This window comes from Salvelinus alpinus, chromosome 3 (assembly GCF_045679555.1).
Source record: "Salvelinus alpinus chromosome 3, SLU_Salpinus.1, whole genome shotgun sequence".
Taxonomy (NCBI): Eukaryota; Metazoa; Chordata; class Actinopteri; order Salmoniformes; family Salmonidae; genus Salvelinus; species Salvelinus alpinus.
In genome coordinates this window covers 24006903-24027558 of record NC_092088.1, presented here as the reverse complement: position 1 = coordinate 24027558, position 20656 = coordinate 24006903, and the positions used below count along the sequence as shown (strand labels likewise).

General features: G+C 42.1%; 1 protein-coding gene across 1 annotated transcript in view; it reads left to right on the top strand.

The window, feature by feature from the left end:
* Positions 1–20507, top strand: part of LOC139570375 (glucagon receptor-like) — a 31241-nt gene extending 10734 nt beyond the window's left edge. Inside the window, exons 2-14 of the mRNA XM_071392206.1 lie at positions 3813–3896; positions 7482–7584; positions 13664–13771; positions 14796–14917; positions 15336–15442; positions 15742–15898; positions 16097–16253; positions 16347–16407; positions 16515–16584; positions 16769–16860; positions 17062–17200; positions 17315–17356; positions 20082–20507. Of these exons, the coding sequence (XP_071248307.1) occupies positions 3837–3896; positions 7482–7584; positions 13664–13771; positions 14796–14917; positions 15336–15442; positions 15742–15898; positions 16097–16253; positions 16347–16407; positions 16515–16584; positions 16769–16860; positions 17062–17200; positions 17315–17356; positions 20082–20153 (1290 nt within the window). The 5' untranslated portion in view covers positions 3813–3836 and the 3' untranslated portion in view covers positions 20154–20507. The remainder of the gene's footprint in view (positions 1–3812; positions 3897–7481; positions 7585–13663; positions 13772–14795; positions 14918–15335; positions 15443–15741; positions 15899–16096; positions 16254–16346; positions 16408–16514; positions 16585–16768; positions 16861–17061; positions 17201–17314; positions 17357–20081) is intronic.
* The last annotated feature ends 149 nt before the right edge of the window (positions 20508–20656 follow it).

The following is a 20656-nucleotide window of genomic DNA, read 5'->3' as shown; positions in this document are numbered from 1 at the left end:
AACCAAAAAAGTGTTAAATAAATGTTTGAGATTCTTCAAAGTAGCCACCCTTTGCCTTGATGACAGCTTTGCACACTCTTGGCATTCTCTCAACCAGCTTCACCTGGAACACTTTTCCAACAGTCTTGAAGGAGTTCCCACATATGCTGAGCACTTGTTGGCTGCTTTTCCTTCACTCTGCGGTCCGACTCATACCAAACCATCTCAATTTGGTTGAGATTGGGTAATTGTGGAGGCCAGGTCATCTGATGCACCACTCCATCACTCTCCTTCTAGGTCAAATAGCCCTTACACAGCCTGGTGGTGTGTTGGGTCATTGTCCTGTTGAAAAACAAATGTTAGTCACAATAAGCGCAAACCAGATGGGATAGCGTATCGCTGCAGAATGCTGTGGTAGCCATGCTGGTTAAGTGTGCCTTGAATTCTAAATAAATCACAGACAGTTTCTCCAGTAAAGCACCATCACACCTCCTCCTCCATGCTCCAAGCAAGTCTCTTCTTATTATTGGTGTCCTTTAGTGGTGGTTTCTTTGCAGCAATTTGACCATGAAGGATTGATTCATGCAGCCTCCTCTGAACAGTTGATTTTGAGATGTGTCTGTTACTTGAACTCTGTGAGGTGCAATCTGAGATGCAGTTAAATACCGATTTCTGAGGCTGGTAACTCTAATAAACTTATCTTCTGCAGCAGAGGTAACTCTGGGTCTTCCTTTCTTGTGGCGGTCCTTATGAGAGCCAGTTTCATCATAGCGCTTGTTGGTTTTTGTGACTGCACTTGAAGAAACTTTCAAAGTTCAGTGTAGACAAGACAAGGGAATGATATTGTAGAATAATACCGCAAATATGTTGATCTATTCATAAAACATATCAAAGTAGGAGTGCTGTTCATTTAATTGTATCATTCGTGTTGTTGAAATGTTAACAATAGTGACGCACCGATATTACATTTTTGGCCGATACCAATATCCAATATTTTCCTTGCCCCAACAAATACGATATCGATAACCGATATTTAAAATGTTAGCGGCCTTTTTAAGCATTCTAGTACAGTTAAATAGTTAACACACACACATGGACACAGCGGTCTAAGGCACTGCATCTTAGTGCAAAAGGCATCCCTACAGTCCGTCGTTCGAATCCAGGCTGTATCACATCCGGCCGTGATTGGGAGTCCCATAGGGTGGCGCAGAATTGGCCCAGCGTTGTCCGGGTTTGGCCGGGGTAGGCCATCATTATATATATGAATTTGTTCTTAACTGACTTGCCCAGTTAAATAAAGGTTACACACACACGCACACCACACTGACCAAAAAGTTTTGTCGACATTTACGTATGTCCCCATTACCAGTAAAACTTAATCAAAACCTATTTATTTATTTTACTTGCTGTGCTGTTTCGTTGTTAATTTGTTCTGTCGTTTCATTTTCAACCAGGATTTCATCATACTACATGTCAAGCAGTGAAGTTTCAGCTCTGTCTGTCCGTGGCCTTTCTTCCTCGATGCGCACTGTCACTGTGTCCGTTTCCATCTTGTCCAGCTGTGTATGTAACATTTCACGTAAACCCTGTTTGTTGTCTGCATCGAAGTAGCGGTCCTTGTACATAGCATTGAGCATGGTGGCGACACAGTAAAGAGAGAATGCTACCGAATCGCTTGTTTACAGCCTGTGTCTGCAGTTTTGTTGAGCAGGCGTTTCAATGCCATGACAGAGTGTATCACATCTGCTGCAGGCGCAGTTGATGAGCTTATTTCTCGAGTCAGTTGTTCGAATTGAGCTAGCTAGTGTTTTCATGTTTCTAAGTTTGAAACATGTTCTCAAATGCCATTGAAATGGCAGCAGCGGTATGACAACCAGCATATTCATGAGCATGCAATACGACTTTCCTCAGTACGAAATCCTCGACAAACCACTGTACTGTCAGATTCAGCATGCTCATGGGGCTGATATCGCTGGTCCAAATGTCAGTCGTGAAGCTAATAGCAGTGACGCTATTACTGTGTAACTCCGGTAGGGCAACATCTGAAAGATAGCCCACTAGGTAGTGTGTACCGGTGCTCGACCAGTTGGCGAAAGCCAACATCACCCACGACAGAGAACGGTTGATTGTCAAGGGCAATGAATTCCATTATCTTGGCGTTAATGGATTTCACCTTTGAGTTGTCTCGCTGAAATTTTCTTACTCTTTCAAATGACTGATCGACTTGTTGACTGCTCAAGCCATACAACAGACATTGTGGACTAGTTTAGGAATGCTGTGTTGCACGTGTAGCGCAAAATTTTACGTGGCGTGTCAGCTTTGACATCGGTTTTGCACATCGGCGTTAAACTAGACATCAGGCGATACCGATGTTGGCATTTTTAGCTAATATCGGCCGATTCCGATATGGTCATCGATGTATTGTGCATCCCTAGTTAACAAGGTACCTAAAAGTAGTTTGAAGTTTGTTTTCATCTTAATAGCTAAACAAAACTACTTTAAACATAGTGGGGATGAAAATAACATAATTTTGGCTGTAATTATCTGTTGATATAGCAACGGACGCTAATAGTTTATCACATCTCATTGTGACGCGGGGGGGGACTATTTGGTTATAAAAACAAAACATTTTAGTGACCCCCTCTTGACGGCGGAGAAACATTTTACGTTTTAAAGTTAATTTACTACACATTCCACACGATATTTTCTTCTCCTCAGTCTTCCAGCTAATTTGCTGAAATTATACACATTTTGCTATGGGTTGGAGAAAACATTTAGCAATTTTATAACTACTTTCTTGCAATTCTACTTGTTTTGCCATGGGGCAGAGAATTCTTTTTGCCGTTTTACAGCTAATTTGCTGCAATTCTACACATTTTGCCATGGGCTGGAGAGAGAAATTTTGGCAGTTCTAAAGCACGTTTTCTGAAATTATACACATTTTGCCATGACTTATGCCATGTTAATATGATATCTGAGTGAGAGTGACTAACAAAATCAATGGAGACCCCATGGAGGTCAGGGCCCCTGGGCACGTGCCATTCGTGCCCGGTCGGTAATTCGGCCATGATTACTACAAGTTTTGATACCTGGGTAGACAAACTTACCAATCAGAAATGTTTTACTGAAGGGCTAATTGAGTGACTGTCAGTGACTGACATAACAAGAGGAAAACTGCTGACGCACAACCACATTTCGAAATTGCACCTGCTGTATTCTACTATTTTAACGCTCAACAGTAAGTTGAGAACCCGACTGAGTTCCTTAAAAAGTCATGAGCAGTAAGATAATCCTGCAGCAACAGGAAATGTGAATTATTATGTGGATTATAAGTATTGGACATTTTTTGTAGCGGTTGATACATTTTTCGTTAGTACAAATCACGTCTGACAATTTAAAGTTGAAATTACAAACTTTAGAAAGCTTTTCCTGCTGTGCAGCAACAAAAGGGTGATAAAATGAAGATCCACCATCTATAGGACTTACCCATTGACTGGCATCTCAATAAAAAAAAAACTAAACACAGAAATTAATAACAGAATAATTGGAAGATATTTATCATTTGAAAATATTGCTGTGGATCGCCTTGAATCTCTGAGGGAAATGTATGAATATAAAATTCCTGACTGAAGAGAGGTCAGAGACCAGGTGCTGTATAGAGAAATATCAAGAAATTACAGGGCAGAGTGAATGATTATTTCTGCTTTTTGTGCAGTCTACCATAAGGTCGTACACAGAATATATATGTTTTAGGTTTTATGCAGTATGTGTATTGTGCACTGCTTGTCCAGATTGGTAAAAAGAGATGATTGTCTCTGTTCTTGACCTCACAGAGAGCGCTCATCCCCCGAACAGAGATGAGTTGGACCGTGGGAAGCATGGCCCTGACCTGCCTACTGCTGCTGAAGATGCTAAAGGTGAGATGTGAACAAAATACTGTATTGAGACTGTATCTGTTACATGCAAATGTTGTGTTGTTTTGAGCAGAACCATACAGTCGTGTGTTGTTGAGCGTGACACACTATAATAGCCAAAGTGCTATCAAGAGCCACTTATAACTGTTGGACACTGTAGAGTACAGTGAGTGTCCAGTGTACAGTGAGCTGAGTCTATACATAGGAAACACCTATTGTTTAGTGGTTGGACTGTGGTGAGACAGAACGTAGCTACTGTCGTACAGAGCAATACATTTTTAGCTGCCCCCTCCAATGAAACCTTTCATTCATTCATTCAATCATGTTTTTGAAATCCCACTAGATGGCAAAAGAGAAGAAGGCTATTCCATTAACTCAGTAATACAGTTTTTCTCAGTCGCTTTGGTGCATTTTTCACATCATCCCTAACATGTGCAAAATAATATTGATTGAAAGAGACTGGACAACCCAAGGGGCACAAAGGGAAAAAAAACTAAATTAGAAAGAAACACAGGAAACCACCCCTAAGGCACAACTTTGCCCGCAGCACTGTTGTGCTGTCTCTACACATCCAGACGTTCCTGTCTGTCGGCCCACATATTCTCATCCACATCACACCGGATATTTTACCCTTCCAATGCAACGTGGAAAGAATCTTTTGGAATGCCTTATCCATCCTCTGCAGGCGTCTACTGTGATGTCCTCACATGCTACATCCATTGCAGCCAGCAGGGTCATCTGTGTGTGTGGCTGACGATCGTACACCTTCCACCTCCATGCTAAAAAGAACTCCTCAATTTGGTTAAGGAATGGTGAATAAGGTGGGAGGAATTCTATGAGCATCCTCGGGTGGGTCACAAACCATTGCCTTATGAAGTTTGATCGATGGAAACTCACATTATCACAAATGACCACATACTTTGGCAAATCCTCTCTAAACAGACCCCTCTCATCATCAGGGATGAGAGCCCTGTAGAGAGTCTCTAAAAAGTTGAGTAGATGCTGGGTGTTGTATGGCCCTATAAGGGGGATATGGGTTAGGACACCATGCTCCGAAATAGCAGCACACATGCTGATATTTCCTCCCCGTTGGCCTGGCAAATCCACAGTAGCTCTGTGACCGATGATATTCCGACCCCGCCTTCTGCATTTGGTCAGGTTGAAGCCAGCCTCATCCACGTATACAAAGTTGTGAGAGGGTTCACTTGATTCCAACTCCATTATACGCTATATCCCAGAACACACAGCTGAATTTGTTTTGGTAAGGAAGAGTGACATAAAATGTACATATATTGCATGTTCCTTCCACAGCAATGGAAATGTGTGCAGTTTATGCTTACTGTACTATGTATCACTATAAAATGTTGCTGTAAAGTAGTTACATAGATATATATTTTACCTGTACATACTGGTACCGTAGCTCCTTAACTCTGTCCTCATTCCTTTGGAATGGTACACGGTACAGCTGTTTCATACTCATCTGGTTTCTATGCAGCACCCTGTCGATGGTTGAGATGCTAACCGTATGGATGTTTTCAAAGACATCGTTGCCTTCTATAATGGTCCTTTGTATTTCCCTGAGTCTCATGGCATTGTTTGCTCGGACCATGGTGCAAATAGCCTCCTCCTGTTAAGGTGTGAAAAGGCGTCCTCTGCCACCGGTTTGAGGTAATCTTGCAGTCCTATGTGGGGAAAAATGCAGTGATGCATCGCACACTTTCACATAGACAAAAACTATGCGAACACACATTTTACTGTAAAACATACAGGTGGGTGCATGTAAGGTGCAGTATGTATCTGTATAGAGTATATTTCTGTATGCTGTGAAATACAAGTGGACTACTGTAATATGAAGCATTGTAGGAAGTATACAGTATACTGCTTATATACAGTAACAGTGGTACATTGGTGGACATACCTGTTCTCTCTTCGAAACGTTTGAACTATTGAGGACACGGTTGATCTCCCAATATTCGGCTGCACCCTTTGACCCGCCTCAGCCATTGTAAGGCCATGATTGACAACATGGTCTACAATAGTGGCCCTTATGTCATCAGATATGCGCCTATGTCCTTTTCTGCCTCTTCATCTGTTTTGCCTTCCACCACGCATCCTTGCTCCTCTTCTTCCTCCTCTTGGCTGTTGACCCTGTTCGTTTCCTGGTCCATCCATTATTGGAAAATTGCAACTCTGTGTTGTGGTCTGTCTATATATGCTTGCCAATTGATTCTTCATGAGATGCACCTTTGAGCAATTTAGACAACTGGTTGATTGTTGGTTGAACTAACACTTTACATTCCTTCATGAGTGAGGGTCAATTTCACCTGCACGATTCATCAATTCACGTTTTTGTACAAAAGGTCTAATAGAAATGTGTAAAACTATGCTTGTGTCACGCCCTGGCCTTAGTATTCTTTGTTTTCTTAATTATTTTGGTTAGGTCAGGGTGTGACATGGGGAATGTATGTGGTTTTTGTAGTGTCTAGGGTGGTTGTAAGGTTTAGGGGGTTTATTAGAGTAGTTGGGTTTATGTTTAGTATAGTAGTCTAGCTGTGTCTATGGTTGAGTGTAGGTATCTAGGAAAGTCTATGGTTGCCTGAATTGGGTCTCAATTAGAGACAGCTGGTTATTGTTGTCTCTGATTGGGAGACATATTTAAGGCAACCATAGGCTTTAGCTGTTTGTGGGGAATTGTCTATGTTGAACGTTTGTAGCCTGTGTGTGTGTGTGTGTGTGTGTGTGTGTGTGTGTGTGTGTGTGTGTGTGTGTGTGTGTGTGTGTGTGTGTGTGTGTGTGTGTGTGTGTGTGTGTGTGTGTGTGTGTGTGTGTGTGTGTGTGTGTGTGTGTGTGTGTGTGTGTGTGTGTGTGTGTGTGTGTGTGTGTGTGTGTGTGTGTGTGTGTGTGTGTGTGTGTGTGTGTGTGTGTGTGTGTGTGTGTGTGTGTGTGTGTGTGTGTGTGCACTACGTTTATAGCTTCACGGTTGTTTTGTATAGTTTGTAATAGTGTTTCGTTTCATGTTCATCTTCGTAGTAAAATAAAAGAAGATGGCTTATTTTCCACATGCTGCGTTTTGGTCCGTCTCTCCTCCACACGATCGTGACAGCTTGACAGTTTATGACAAATAGTTCAACAATTTTGCATGTAATGGCTTATGCAAGGAACTAATGCCTAGATGTTTTGAGGGGTAAGACTATTCAACAGAGAACCATCTACTATATTTTGATCAACATGACATGAGCAATTGATAATGTGGAAAAAAGCTGACACTTGTACATTATCAATTGCAATTTGTTCAAAGGAATAAGAAATTGCTTTAATGATGTGCACAAGTGACTAGATGATTTGGAATTTGTACAAGTAGTATCAAGAATTGCACTTTTGATCTAAGAAATGCACCAAAGCGACTGAGAAAAACTGTAAAAGCATAGAGCAAAGTGTTACCAAACATATCAATAATTATATATAAAAAAAATAAAAAGTGTTACCAAACACACACATCTACACATACCAGAAAATACTGTATGATAGAATGTACTGTACTTGTTATTATTCTCTTGGTTCTTCCTGTTTTTTTGTTTCCTCTTCCAGGTGGAGATGGTTGGTGGGAAAGTCCTGGAGGAGACCTACATGAGGTGGATCCACTACAAAGACGAATGTGTGAAGATGATTGACTATGAGCCATTTCCTCAAGGTAAGAACACAACTCGACTCAAATAGATTTGGCATTTAGAAGTGGTTCCTTGGTAAACTTCCCACAGTCTCTTATGGCACTCTACAACTGGGAGTAGAGTGCCATAAGTCTGACAAGCAATACTAATTAAGGATAAAATAGGATTGGTTCCATTGGCATATTTTGTTTGTTGTTTTATATTATGAAGTGGGCCAGAAGGCTTCTGGTAGAACAGTGGTTTCCAACCTTTTTTGGATTACTGTACAACCAACTGAATTTTGCCCTGCCCAGAGTACCCTTGACGTACCCCCTCATGTGCATTTTACCAGTAAGCCTATGGTCTCACAAGTCTTTTCAAGTACCCCCTATGGATAGGCCAAGTATTTATGTATACAGGAAACATATACATATACAGTGCATTCGGAAAGTATTCAGACCCTTTTACTTTTTTCACATAACTTTGTTACAGCCTTATTCTAAAATGGATTAAAACATGTTTTCCCTCATCAATATACACACAATACCCCACAATGACAAAGCAAAAACAGGTAAAAAAAAAATTGTTAACATTTATTACAAATGTAAAAATGAAATACCTTATTTACATAAGTATTCAGACCCTTTGCTATGAGACTCGAAATTGAGCTCAGGTGCATCCTGTTTCCATTGATCAACCTTGAGATGTTTCTACAACTTGATTAGAGTCCACCTAGGGCTGTTGCGGTGACCGTATTACTGCCACACTGGCGGTCACGAGTCATGAAGGCAGTCAAATTCCACGTGACCATTTAGTCACGGTAATTAGGCTTCTCCAAGCTCTGATGCTGCTCATGGTCATTAGTAGCCTACCAAACTTGCTAACTACCTGGTACTCAGCACTTTATTGTCCCTATAATCACTCTAACATCAATGCAAATGTTATTGAAAATCGAATCAAACACTTCATGCGGGCCCATGAGTCATGTTTCGCAAATTTTCTATAGGCATGAGAAAACAGAGTGATGGCCTCTATTAAAAAGAGGAGGGTCCCATCAGCTTTCTATAGACTTTCTATAGACGGCCTACAATTTTTTTCTCAACTTTCCTAATATTAAGCACTTTGCGTATCTTTACAACAAGAGTATAGCCTATCTGGCTGGCATGAAAGTTAAGCATGGGAAAAGCGTCTTCCATTCGCTATTTAAGTACATAAGATGGCATGTATTTTTTTCCCTGCACCCTGTTTCCAGACAGGTGCATGATAATTGTCCATTCTAAATCAAAACAAATTTCACACATACAGTACTGTGCAAAAGTTTTAGGCAGGTGTGAAAAAATGCTGTAAAGTAAGAATGCTTTCAAAAATAGACATGTTAATAGATTATATTTATCAATTAACTAAATGCAAAGTGAGTGAACAGAAGAAAAATCTAAATCAATCCATATTGGGTGTGACCACCCTTTGCCTTCAACACAGCATCAATTATTTTAGGTACACTTGCACAAAGTCTGAGATTTTGTAGGCATATAGTCAGGTGTATGATTAAACAATTATATCAAACAGGTGCTAATGATCATCAACTCAATACGTAGGTTGAAACACAATTATTAACTGAAACAGAAACAGCTGTGTAGGAGGAATAAAACTGGGTGAGGAACAGCCAAACTCAGCTAACAAGGTGAGGTTGCTGAAGACAGTTTACCGTCAAAAGTCATACACCATGGCAAGACTGAGCACAGCAGCAAGACACAAGATAGTTATACGGCATCAGCAAGGTCTCTCCCAGGCAGAAATGTCAAGGCAGAAAGGGGTTTCCAGATGTGCTGTCCAAACTCTTTTGAAGAAGCACAAAGAAACGGGCAACGTTGAGGACCGTAGACGCAGTGGTCGGCCAAGGAAACTTATTGCAGCAGATGAAAGACACATCATGCTTACTTCCCTTCACAATCAGAAGATGTCCAGCAGTGCCATCAGCTCAGAATTGGCAGAAACAGTGGGACCCTGGTACACCCATCTACCGCCTGGAGAAGTCTGGTCAGAAGTGGCCTTCATGGAAGACTTGCGGCCAAAAAGTCATACCTCCGACGTGGAAACAAGGTCAAGTGACTCAACTATGCACGAAAACACAGGAACTGGGGTGCAGAAAAATGGCAGCAGGTGCTCTGGAGTGATGAGTTAAAATTTGAAATATTTGGCTGTAGCATAAGGCAATTTATTTGCCAAAGGGCTGGAGAGCGATACACAAATGAGTGTCTGCAGGCCACAGTGAAGCATGGTGGGGCTGCATTTCTGCAAATGGAGATGGGGATTTGGTCAGAACTAATGGTCTCTTCAATACTGAGAAGTACAGGCAGATTCTTATCCATCATGCAATACCATCATGGAGGCATCTGATTGGCCCCAAATTTATTCTGCAGCATGACAACGACCCCAAACATACAGCGAAAGTCATTAAGAACTATCTTAAGCGTAAATAAGAACAAGGAGTCCTGGAAGTGATGGTATGGCCCCCACATAGCCCTGATCTCAACATCATCGAGTATGTCTGGGATTACATGAAGAGAGAGAAGCACCTGAGGCTAACTAAATCCACAAAAGAACTGTGGTTTGTTCTCCAAGATGTTTGGGCCAACCTACCTGCCAAGTTCCTTCAAATACTGTGCGCAAGTGTGACCTAGAAGAATTTATGCTGTTTTGAAGGCAAAGGGTGGTCACATCAAATATTGATTTGATGTAGATTTTTCTTCTGTTCACTCAATGTGCGTTTTGTTAATTGATAAATATAATCTATTAACATGTCTATTTTTGAAAGTGTTCTTACTTTACAGCATATTTTCATACCTGCCTGAAACTTGTGCACAGTACTGTATATTATTTAGTATATGTAAAACAAGATTAAATCAAGAATAGTCTGATAGGCGACAATATTAGCCTATCACTTGTGAATTATATACAGTATTATCCCTTGTGAATGATGCCCAGCATAAGGCAAGAATCAATGCCTTTTTTTGGCTACTTTTTCTAATCATAGTCGCACACCTCATTTAGCCTAGCCCATAGGCCTATATGTTTTGATAAGGTTTGTATCACAACTGAAGTGGCCAAATAACTTCTTAAAATTAAGCACATTAATCCGCTTTACAGGGGATGTAGAGCCTAACTGGCATACATAAGCAGCGCGTGAGTTTGGGGAAGATGATTTTTACCTTAAGAATGCACCTTTATAATAAAAGCATTACGTGCATAATCGCATTTGCGGTCACTTTTGATAAAGGGTATTTTCCCGCTAATGGAACATTCGCGCTTATAGCCTACTGGCTTATAATGTGAAGAAGTACCCTAATCGTTTATCCACATTTTCATCTAAATGTTCTGATCTGTTGCGTTAGCCTCATTGCATGAAAAACGTTTTTTTTTTTAATGCTAGTGGTTGTATGAATTTGGGATCTGTCGCATCCCACAACTGTCCTAGACTATGTTTGGAATATTTCTTTCTCGCACAGAATAGAATAGGTCAACTTTTGTACTATGGGGGATAGTAGATTGACATCGGCTAGTTCTTTTGCTGTTTGTTAGGCCTACTCATCTTGTTGGCTGACGAAAAGTATGCTTATAAAAAAGCAGAGCTCATTCATTTGAAGCAACTTTTTAAAAATCATCATTAGAGTCGCATCATACGGCCTTACAATGTATTAAAAATCAAAACATATATCCCAACATTTGTAGAACAACTAAAGTTACATTAATAACTCTAAATTAAGCTTATTGGAATACCTGTCACGTTCCTGACCTGTTTTCTGTTTTGTATGTGTTTAGTTGGTCAGGACGTGAGCTGGGTGGGAATTCTATGTTGTGTGTCTAGTTTGTCTGTTTCTATGTCCAGCCTAATATGGTTCTCAATCAGAGGCAGATGGTAATCGTTGTCCCTGATTGAGAATCATATATAGGAGGCTTGTTTTGTGTTGGGATTTTGTGGGTGTTTGTTTCCTGTCTCTGTGATTGTCTGCACCAGATAGGTCTGTCTCGGTTTTTGCACATTTTGTTATTTTGTATGTTGTTTGTAGTGTTTCACTTGTTCTTTATTAAACATGTTGAACACTAGCCGCGCTGCACTTTGGTCCAATCCTTGCTACTCCTCTTCGGATGAAGAGATGGATGAAAGCCGTTACAATACCTATTTCTTTGTTAACCGCTCAACACAGAATAGCCGCATGTGCGCACTCCCTCAAATCGTTTGGAGAAAATATCCTTTCTATTTTATTCAGCGATGTTCAATTGTATTCTTCATACTATAAAATAATGCCACATAATTCTAAGCAAATCTTGTCTGCTAAATGAGATAGTATAGCCCACAGCCATTTGGCATAGCCAGATCAAGACCTAACATAAGGACAACTCAGGGTATGCTATTCTGTTCTTCTGAAATAGAGTGCATTTTCTCCATATTATGTTTCTTTAGACCTGTAAAATAAATAATGAATTTATTGTGAAGGTGTAGGCTATAATACATGGATTTGTTAGACTTTTTCAAATGTAGATGTTCCAAAGATCTGCATCAGTGGCTTGTAGGCTATGTTTGGAAGCCAGGAGATGCTACATGTGTTTATGTTAATTAACGGTCAATGAGACCGACAGTTATTTGCTTGATAATCACCGGCTGATGAAATTTCGTGACTGCCACAGTCCTTAGTCCACCTGTGGTAAATTCAATTGATTGGACATGATTTGGAAAGGCACACACCTGTCTATATAAGGTCCCACAGTTGACATTGAATATTAGAGCAAAAACCAAGCCATGAGGTCGAAGGAATTGTCTGTAGAGCTCTGAGACAGGATTGTGACAAGACACAGATCTGGGGAAGCGTACCAAAACATTTCTGCAGCATTGAAGGTACCGAAGAACACAGCGGCCTCCATCATTCTTAAATGGGAGAAGTTTGTAACCACCAAGACTCTTCCTAGAGCTGGCCACCCGGGCCAAACTCAACAATCGGGGGAGAAGGGCCTTGGTCAGGGAGGTGACCAAGAACCTGATGGTCACTCTGACAGAGCTCCAGAGTTCCTCTGTGGAGATGGGAGAACCTTCCAGAAGGACAACCATCTCTGCAGAACTCCACCAATCAGGTACTTATGGTAGATTGCCAGATGGCAGCCACTCCACAGTAAAAGGCACATGACAGCCCGCTTGGAGTTTGCCAAAAGGCACCTAAAGGACCATGAGAAACAAGATTATCTGGTCTGATGAAACCAAGATTGAACTCTTGGGCCTTAATACCAAGTGTCACGTCTGGAGGAAATCTGGCACCATCCCTACGGTGAAGCATGATGTACTGGGAGACTAGTCAAGATCGAGGGAAAGATGAACGGAGCAAAGTACAAAGAGATCCTTGATGCTCCAGAGTGCGCAAGACCTCAGACTGGGGCAAAGGTTCACCTTCCAACTGGACAATGACCCTAAGCACAGTGCTAAGACGACGCTAGAGTGGCTTCGGGACAAGGCTCTGAATGTCCTTGAGTGGCCCAGCCAGAGCCCGGACTTGAACCCGAACAAACATCTCTGGAGAGACCTGAAAATAGCTGTGCAGCAACGCTTCCCATCCAACCTGACAGAGCTTGAGAGGATCTGCGGAGAAAAATGGGAGAAACTCCCCAAATACAGGTGTGTCAAGCTTGTAGCACCATATCCAAAAAGATTTTAGTCTGTAATCGCTGCCAAAGGTGCTTCAACAAAGTACTGAGTAAAGGGTCTGAATACTTAGTGTGTAAATGTGATATTTCAGTTTAACATTTTTAATACATTTGCAAAAAAAATCCCCCCAAAACATTTTGCTTTGACATTATGGGGTATTGTGTGTAAATTGATGAGTATTTTTAATTTGTTTTAATCAATTTTAGAATAAGGCTGTAATGTAACAAAATGTGGAAAAGTCAAGGGGTCTGAATACTTTCCAAATACGCTGTAAGTTTACATTGAGGTGCAGCTAGTTGTAGTTGCCTATCCTTGGTCAAATAGAATTGCCTCGTAAAGCATTCTAAACACTGCACACACTATTTTGGTCAGTCTGGATGACCAGGCTGTAAATGGAACTCTCGTGGTCATGTTCTTTCTCTGTCTCCCAGGCTTGTTCTGTAACAGGACGTTTGACCGCTACGCCTGCTGGCCTGATAGTCCTCCTGGGTTGGTGGTCAACGTGTCCTGTCCCTCCTACCTGCCCTGGTTTGACAAAGGTGACTGACTTTTTTACTTTCATCTACATTGTATTGTCGATGGTCATCTATTGAATTGTGATATGATGTCACAGAATAATACCCCAAAATATATTGACCTATTCATAAAACATATAAAAGTAGCCGTGCTGTTCATATAATCATATTCATTATGATCTGTTAGGTTCTTATTTTTCAGAGTAAATAACTCACAAACACTAGAGAAGCTTAACCAAGTTTAATTCTTCCCAAAGGGTCGTTACAGCTGTAATTCAGACAGAAAAACATCTCACACAAGCACTGATATTTAACCCTTTCTCCTAGGCTGAGTCTCCTCCTCCACAACCGAACAGCCAATGCATCCCTGTTGCTAGACAGAACCATAGTGATATCTGTTCTTCCTCACTTCATCTGACCTGACCTCTACCCCAAAGTGCTCACTCCTCCCCAACTCAAGGTTGTCATGGTTATTGATACCAGACTGTGTCTCTCCTCCTCCCAGAGGATCCCTGACGGCTAACAATAACATATCCGGACATAATGTAAACGTTATACATTACCCTCTCTCCCTTAGTGACATTTGTTCGTTTCTAAGCTCTCCACCCGTCTCCCCTTCTCAATGCCTGCCACATGTAATCGCTTCCCTGCACTCAACACATTCCAAGCTTAGTTGCACCCACTATATACCGTCCTCCTATAACCCTTAACTTCTGTTGTAGACCCTCAACCTTAGCACTCCATCAGTGACATGAATAAGTCACATTTCATATTCTCAGAACCCAACAGATCTAAATGGCAGAACTGATCCTATTTTAGCACGCCTACTCTGAGACACATCTCCAATAATTATGCCAATTCGGAAACATTGTTTGTGCGTGTTGCTTTCAGAATAGTGTGTGGGTGTGTGTGGGCACAAGCTGTATGCGTGTTTCTGTGGAAAAAATATTTTTGTCTGTGCACTCAATGTGTATTTATGTTTGTGTGTGTGCGCACGTGCATGTGTGCATATGTGCGCACACACTGGACATGTCTGCGGGATGTCCAGTGTCTCAGGGTGTGGTGCGTCGGCGGTGTGGCTCTGATGGCCACTGGGTGGAGGAGGAGGACGGGGAAGTCTGGAGGGACATGTCTCAGTGTGAAGAGGAACAGGAAATCACATCTCAGGAGGTACCTGACAAAAACACTATCTATTGTTTTTTACTTGCAGGTGTTAATGAGCACTGTGCCCCTGAGCTCTTCAGGTAAATCAGCCTTCTGTTCCGTCATTTGGGGGGCTGTACTACTGTCAACTTATGCAGTCCCATAACGCAAAGCCTTCCATGTCTGCAGATCTGAAGGGTCTGGATATTGTAGGTATAAGCAGTGTAATGATGGAGTTTCCACCTTACAGATCCGCAAACATTAATGGATTAAGGCTAAGGGGAAAGGCTAGGAAGCAATTTGGGAACGGCCAACTCTTAAAAAAAAAGAGTTGTTTCTGTCTTTGTCGTTGAGAAGATGTGTATATAAAGTCCTAATTAACATAATCTCTTCTGACATGAGTTTCCATGGTAACGCCACTCTGCATTGTTTTTTTCCCCCACAGCTGTGGTTCAAGCAGCTGATGGTGAGCTTCAGGATGCTTTACACGGTTGGCTACACCCTGTCCCTCTTCACCCTGGTCTCAGCACTCATCATTCTACTGAGTATCAGGTACACTTGTCCTTCTGTTCACCACCACTCTTCAAATTGAAACACTGGTCCACTTCACTCATCTCTACTCCAGTAATCAAGCACTTACATCAAAGTCATATTTACCACAGAAAGCCCGAAAGAATGCTTTGGATGAGCATTGGGAAAAGCAACCCTAGAAAAGTAACAGTATGGGAAGGTTTGTGAGTGTGACGAAACATAAGGACATCTTGAGAAGATTTCTTGGTAGTGTTCTTTGATGGTATTTTTTGGGGGGTAGTAATACTTCTTGGCCATCTGCCTCTATCGTTCCCCGTCAGGAAGCTTCACTGCACCCGCAACTACATCCACGCAAACCTGTTTGTGTCTTTCATCCTGCGAGCTGTGTCGGTGATCGTCAAGGACACCATGCTGGAGCGTCACTGGGGCCGGGAGATCATGAGACAGGCCGACCTGGGAGAAATGCTGAGTCACGAGGTGGGTTGTGAGCAGTGTAGGTGGCGCACCGTATTGCTTGTGCCTATCATATTTATTCCTTCAAGTCTGCAAACACTTGAATACCCTTGAATATGGTGACGTGATCTGTGGAGACTAGGAGTTGTTTTTGGACTCAGCAAAATGTCATCACTGCTTGACCTTTATAGTAATCACCATCTTTGCAATATTTATCTCAAGGCTGCCATTGGCTGCAGGATGGCCCAGGTGGTGATGCAGTATTGTGTTCTAGCCAATCACTACTGGTTCTTTGGAGAGGCCATCTACCTGTATTCGGTGCTCATCGCCTCCGTATTAATTGAGAACAAGTACTTGCCTTATATCTGCCTCGGCTGGGGTGAGTAACGTATCCTTTGTTTACATCCAAAATACCACTTCAGCCTTTTATACCCACTGTGTCTTATTAATGCTCAATGTCTTTCTTTGTCAGGAACCCCTCTTTTATTTGTCCTTCCTTGGATGTTGGCCAAGCTATTGAGAGAAAACAAAGAGTGAGTGGGTGTCCATGTGTCACCTCAATCAGTGCACACTGCACGGCCTGTTTGTATTGATTTAGAGACAGGCGTAAACAATGAATGTCCCAATCTGGTACCCTCAGGTGCTGGGCAGTCAATGAAAATATGAGCTACTGGTGGATAATACGGTTCCCCATTCTGTTTGCGTCACTGGTGAGGGTGGCTATTGGCTCTGTTGTTATGTACATTTTTCTCTCTGTCTGTGTCTGTGTGTGTGTGTGTGTGCCTGTCTGGATTGTGTTGTTGAGTGTTGGTCTGCATATTTATAGCCTACTTGTCATACATGGCTGTGTATGTGTGTTTGTTTTTTAATGATTGCAAATGCTACTGTCAACAGATCAACTTATTGATTTTCATGAAGATTTTGAAGGTGATTCTATCCAAACTACGTGCCAACAATCAGAATGGCTATCCTGACTACAAGCTTCGGTAAGGAAGAAGGACAAGAGACTGATATAATGATATTACACACAGGCCTCTAACTTTACCGATGTGGCATCCAATTTGATAGTTGGTGACAGAGAGAGAAGGAAAGATAAAGGGGCAGATTAAAAGAAAGAGAGCAAGACATGTGGAAAATGAGTTGAGACAGTGAGACAAATTGCCCCCCTATGTCCTATCTCCTGATAGCTTGGCCAAGGCGACCTTGACCCTCATCCCTCTATTTGGCATCCATGAGGTCATCTTCATCTTCGCCACTGATGAGCAGACCACTGGCATCCTGCGCTACACCAAGGTCTTCTTCACGCTCTTCCTCAACTCATTTCAGGTGAGGAACCTGAAAACCAGGTTACCCAGGTCAACAAACCATAGCCTTGCATTATTACCTAGCAAGTGAATCCTATCAGTGTTCTGTTTTAACCCAAGCGTTGTGTCTCTATAGGGATTTCTGGTGGCTGTGCTGTACTGCTACTGTAACAAAGAGGTTTGTAAGATTCTATTGTGTTTTTTCTGTTATGTTCTATGTTTTTCTATTGTTTTCCATCCATCAAACTCATCACATGCTCCCCCTGAGCTGCCCCATCTTTTCCTATATAAGCTGTAACGCACACACTTACTGCCAACTGCACATCCCTGATTGAAGACTCATTTGGCTACTTCGATTATCTGTGACAATTGCTGTAAATGGTCTGGGTTATGGTGTGATGTGATGTCAGATGGGTCACAAGTATCTGACAGGTTCACTAGTGTCTGAAAGAAATGTTAATGATATTCTGAATTACTTTAAGAATGGGCAACTACTATTATTAGATGAATGCCTTTTGAACGTCAGACTTGTTCATTCTAATGTGCGGTAGCTTCAGACCCGGCCTCAGGATAAAGTGACTAAAGGGGCAGTTGAAATCGGCGAGGAGGCTAGATTTTGGGGGTGTTCTTGCATTGGAATGATATTGAATTCTGCTTATATAATCACGCTATTCCACAATAAACATAAAGTTCAAAAGCTGAGACTCCAAGATCATTGAGTGCTTTTGAAATCTGAAATCTCTGCTGCGCTCTATCAGCACAATGGACCACGCCATACAGCTAGCCTGTTTTGGTCATGAATATTGGCTACAAGATAGATAGGGAAATTCATCTATTACAAGCAGCCTATGTGAATGCAGTGATACACACAGTTGTCTTACCAAAATAGTAGTAGCCTAGTTATTCATGCGTGCAAACATAAATACTGAATAGCCGTTTGACTTAGAATACGACACAACTGCGAATGAATGAATGAATGCGACCAGAACACAACAGCGGAACCAAGTACTAGGCTTAGTAAACAAAATGTCCGATCGATAAAGGCATGACACAATCTATATTTAGGCTAGTTACATTAACAGTGAACAAACACAGTAAACAAAAGGCGAATGGAGATCCAAATAACCAAAACATAGCCTACAGCCTAGTACAGTGAGATGCAGCCATGCACAGCTGTCTTGCCAAACAAATAGGCCTATACAGGCCTGCTTCAAACATGGAAAATCATACTGCTCACGAGTTCAGCAACAGGTTGTGAACACACTTCTGTGAATCAAATTCGATCCACATAATCAATTAAGCAATGCCAGCCTACCATAAACACGTTTCCAATACGTACAGTTCCATTTACAGCAGCGAAAACCAATAGGCTATGAAGAAAGGCTCAATTTGATTCTGGTTCTGTTTCTATGATGAAACATACTGATATGTAGCTATACCCAGGGGCGTCATTGGGTTCTTACATTGGAATTATATGGAATTCAGTTTGCATTACGCTACACCACAGTAAACATAAAAGTTCAAGAACTGCTTTTGACCAAGAAGTGACAGGTTCAATGCCACAACATCTCGCTGCGCTCCATCAACACCATGGACAGCGCCCTAAACCCTAAAGCAAGATTTTGATCAAAACCAACCAGCTAGATTGAAACAATCTTACGTTTTCAAAAGGGTTGCAGCTTCCTTGATGCTCTGTGGAATTTCCTGAATAATCGATCAATCGATCATTCCCCGAAATCTTCTTGTGAGATCCCCTCAAATGCCAGTTGGATTAGTTGAGCTTTCCTCGGGTGTAGCGTGTTTGTTCTGTTCTGATTGGACGCCCAAAAAGTCAGTCCGTGTTTCAGTGTAGTAAGCATGGTCGGCATAGCGGAAAGAGGCCCAGAGAATCGTTGCAGGAAAACCTAGCGAACGGCACTAAACTCAGCTTCCACCAAATCTGTTTTGCTTAGATCCAGCAGTGGATTCACCTTTTAACTCATTTAGAAAGTCATGGCTCTCTGGGTCAAAGGCACACAGGGCCTTCACCAGTTCTGACATTTCACCAATGACAGTATCCAACGTGCTGAAGAACGGTGTTTTCCACTCAGTCTCTTCTCCTCAGTCCTGCTGGCCTACTGTACTGGCCATCATGTAGGCCTGGAGGTTTATACTTATATACTGTAACATCGTTGTTTGCTTGGAGCTGGTGGTGGTGCATCAGTGCCACTGGCACTGCACTGTGCCTAAATGGCTTCGAACTCACTGTCGCCCCACAGCTTCTTGACACACTCCAATACATTGTGGACCACTTTGACTCTAGTGTAAAGATCCGTTGCTTTTGCCTGGAGTAATTTGTTTGGAGGATCGAGAAGACTGAGGATTCTGTGCACCATGGTGGGTGTAAACTTAAAGCCGGGGTCTGTCACTGTCCCCAGGAACCTTGCAGCCTCGAGTCTTACCTCTGTGTTTTAGGAACACATGCATTTCCCCCTGCTTTTTATGGAAACTAAAAGGAGTCATACCTTACCACCCAGTGACTTTTCATAGCCGCCCTACTCACACCACGGCGTTCCCTGCCCATTGTGCTGACACAGCGCAACGGAGATACAGATCATTTTTTTGCGCCAAAGCCCCCTTTAGCCCCCTCGTGGATCCGGGCGCAGGTAGCTTCTTCCATTCTCATGTACAGTATAGTTGCAGATGTCCTCTTTTGCTCTGTAATCGCCCTTCCTGAGTAGGAAAAATGCATCAATCCAACATCCTTTGATTAAAAATTGGTTTTGCAAAAAGACAGGCTGTCATTTACTGAGGGAGTAGAATTGTATGAAGAATAGTAGGCCGTGCATCAGTGACCAGCAAGGACAAACTCACACATTTCAGTTGAAGGGAGGGAAGAATGTGTTTTCCTCTGTTGGTTGCAGGTGAAGACAGAGCTTGCGAAGAAACTGCGAAGCTGGAGGATGGAGATGGAGGTGGTGTGCTGTGGACAGTGACTAACCGAGACAAGAGTAGAACCATTCTCCATCGCCACAGTTCCAGAGAACAATGGAGCTTCTACACCACCAACAGGAGTCCAGCCTGATAGTCCTCCATCTCCACAGACTCAAAGTTCAAGACAGCATGCTCGGAACACCTCCATAACACCTGAGTCTCTCGCTCAACTGCATTGTCGTACCACAACGGCAACCCTGGACAAGAGTACAGACTGCACACACCTAACTCATAATGAGACCACAGGGTCTAGTCCATCTATGCAGGTGTCATTCCTCATTCACTTAAATGACCCAGTAGAGTTACCTCCACATGTTGTAAATATTTATTCAGATTAAAGGCCCAAATGCAGCCATTTTTATCTTAATATCGAATCATTTCTGGGTAACAATTAAGTACCGTAGTGTAATAGTTTTAAATTAAAATTTAAAAAAAATGACAAAAATAATTGTTTCGCAAGCCAGAAGTTTCAGAGGTCTGTCTAGGAGTGGTCTGAGTGAGGGGT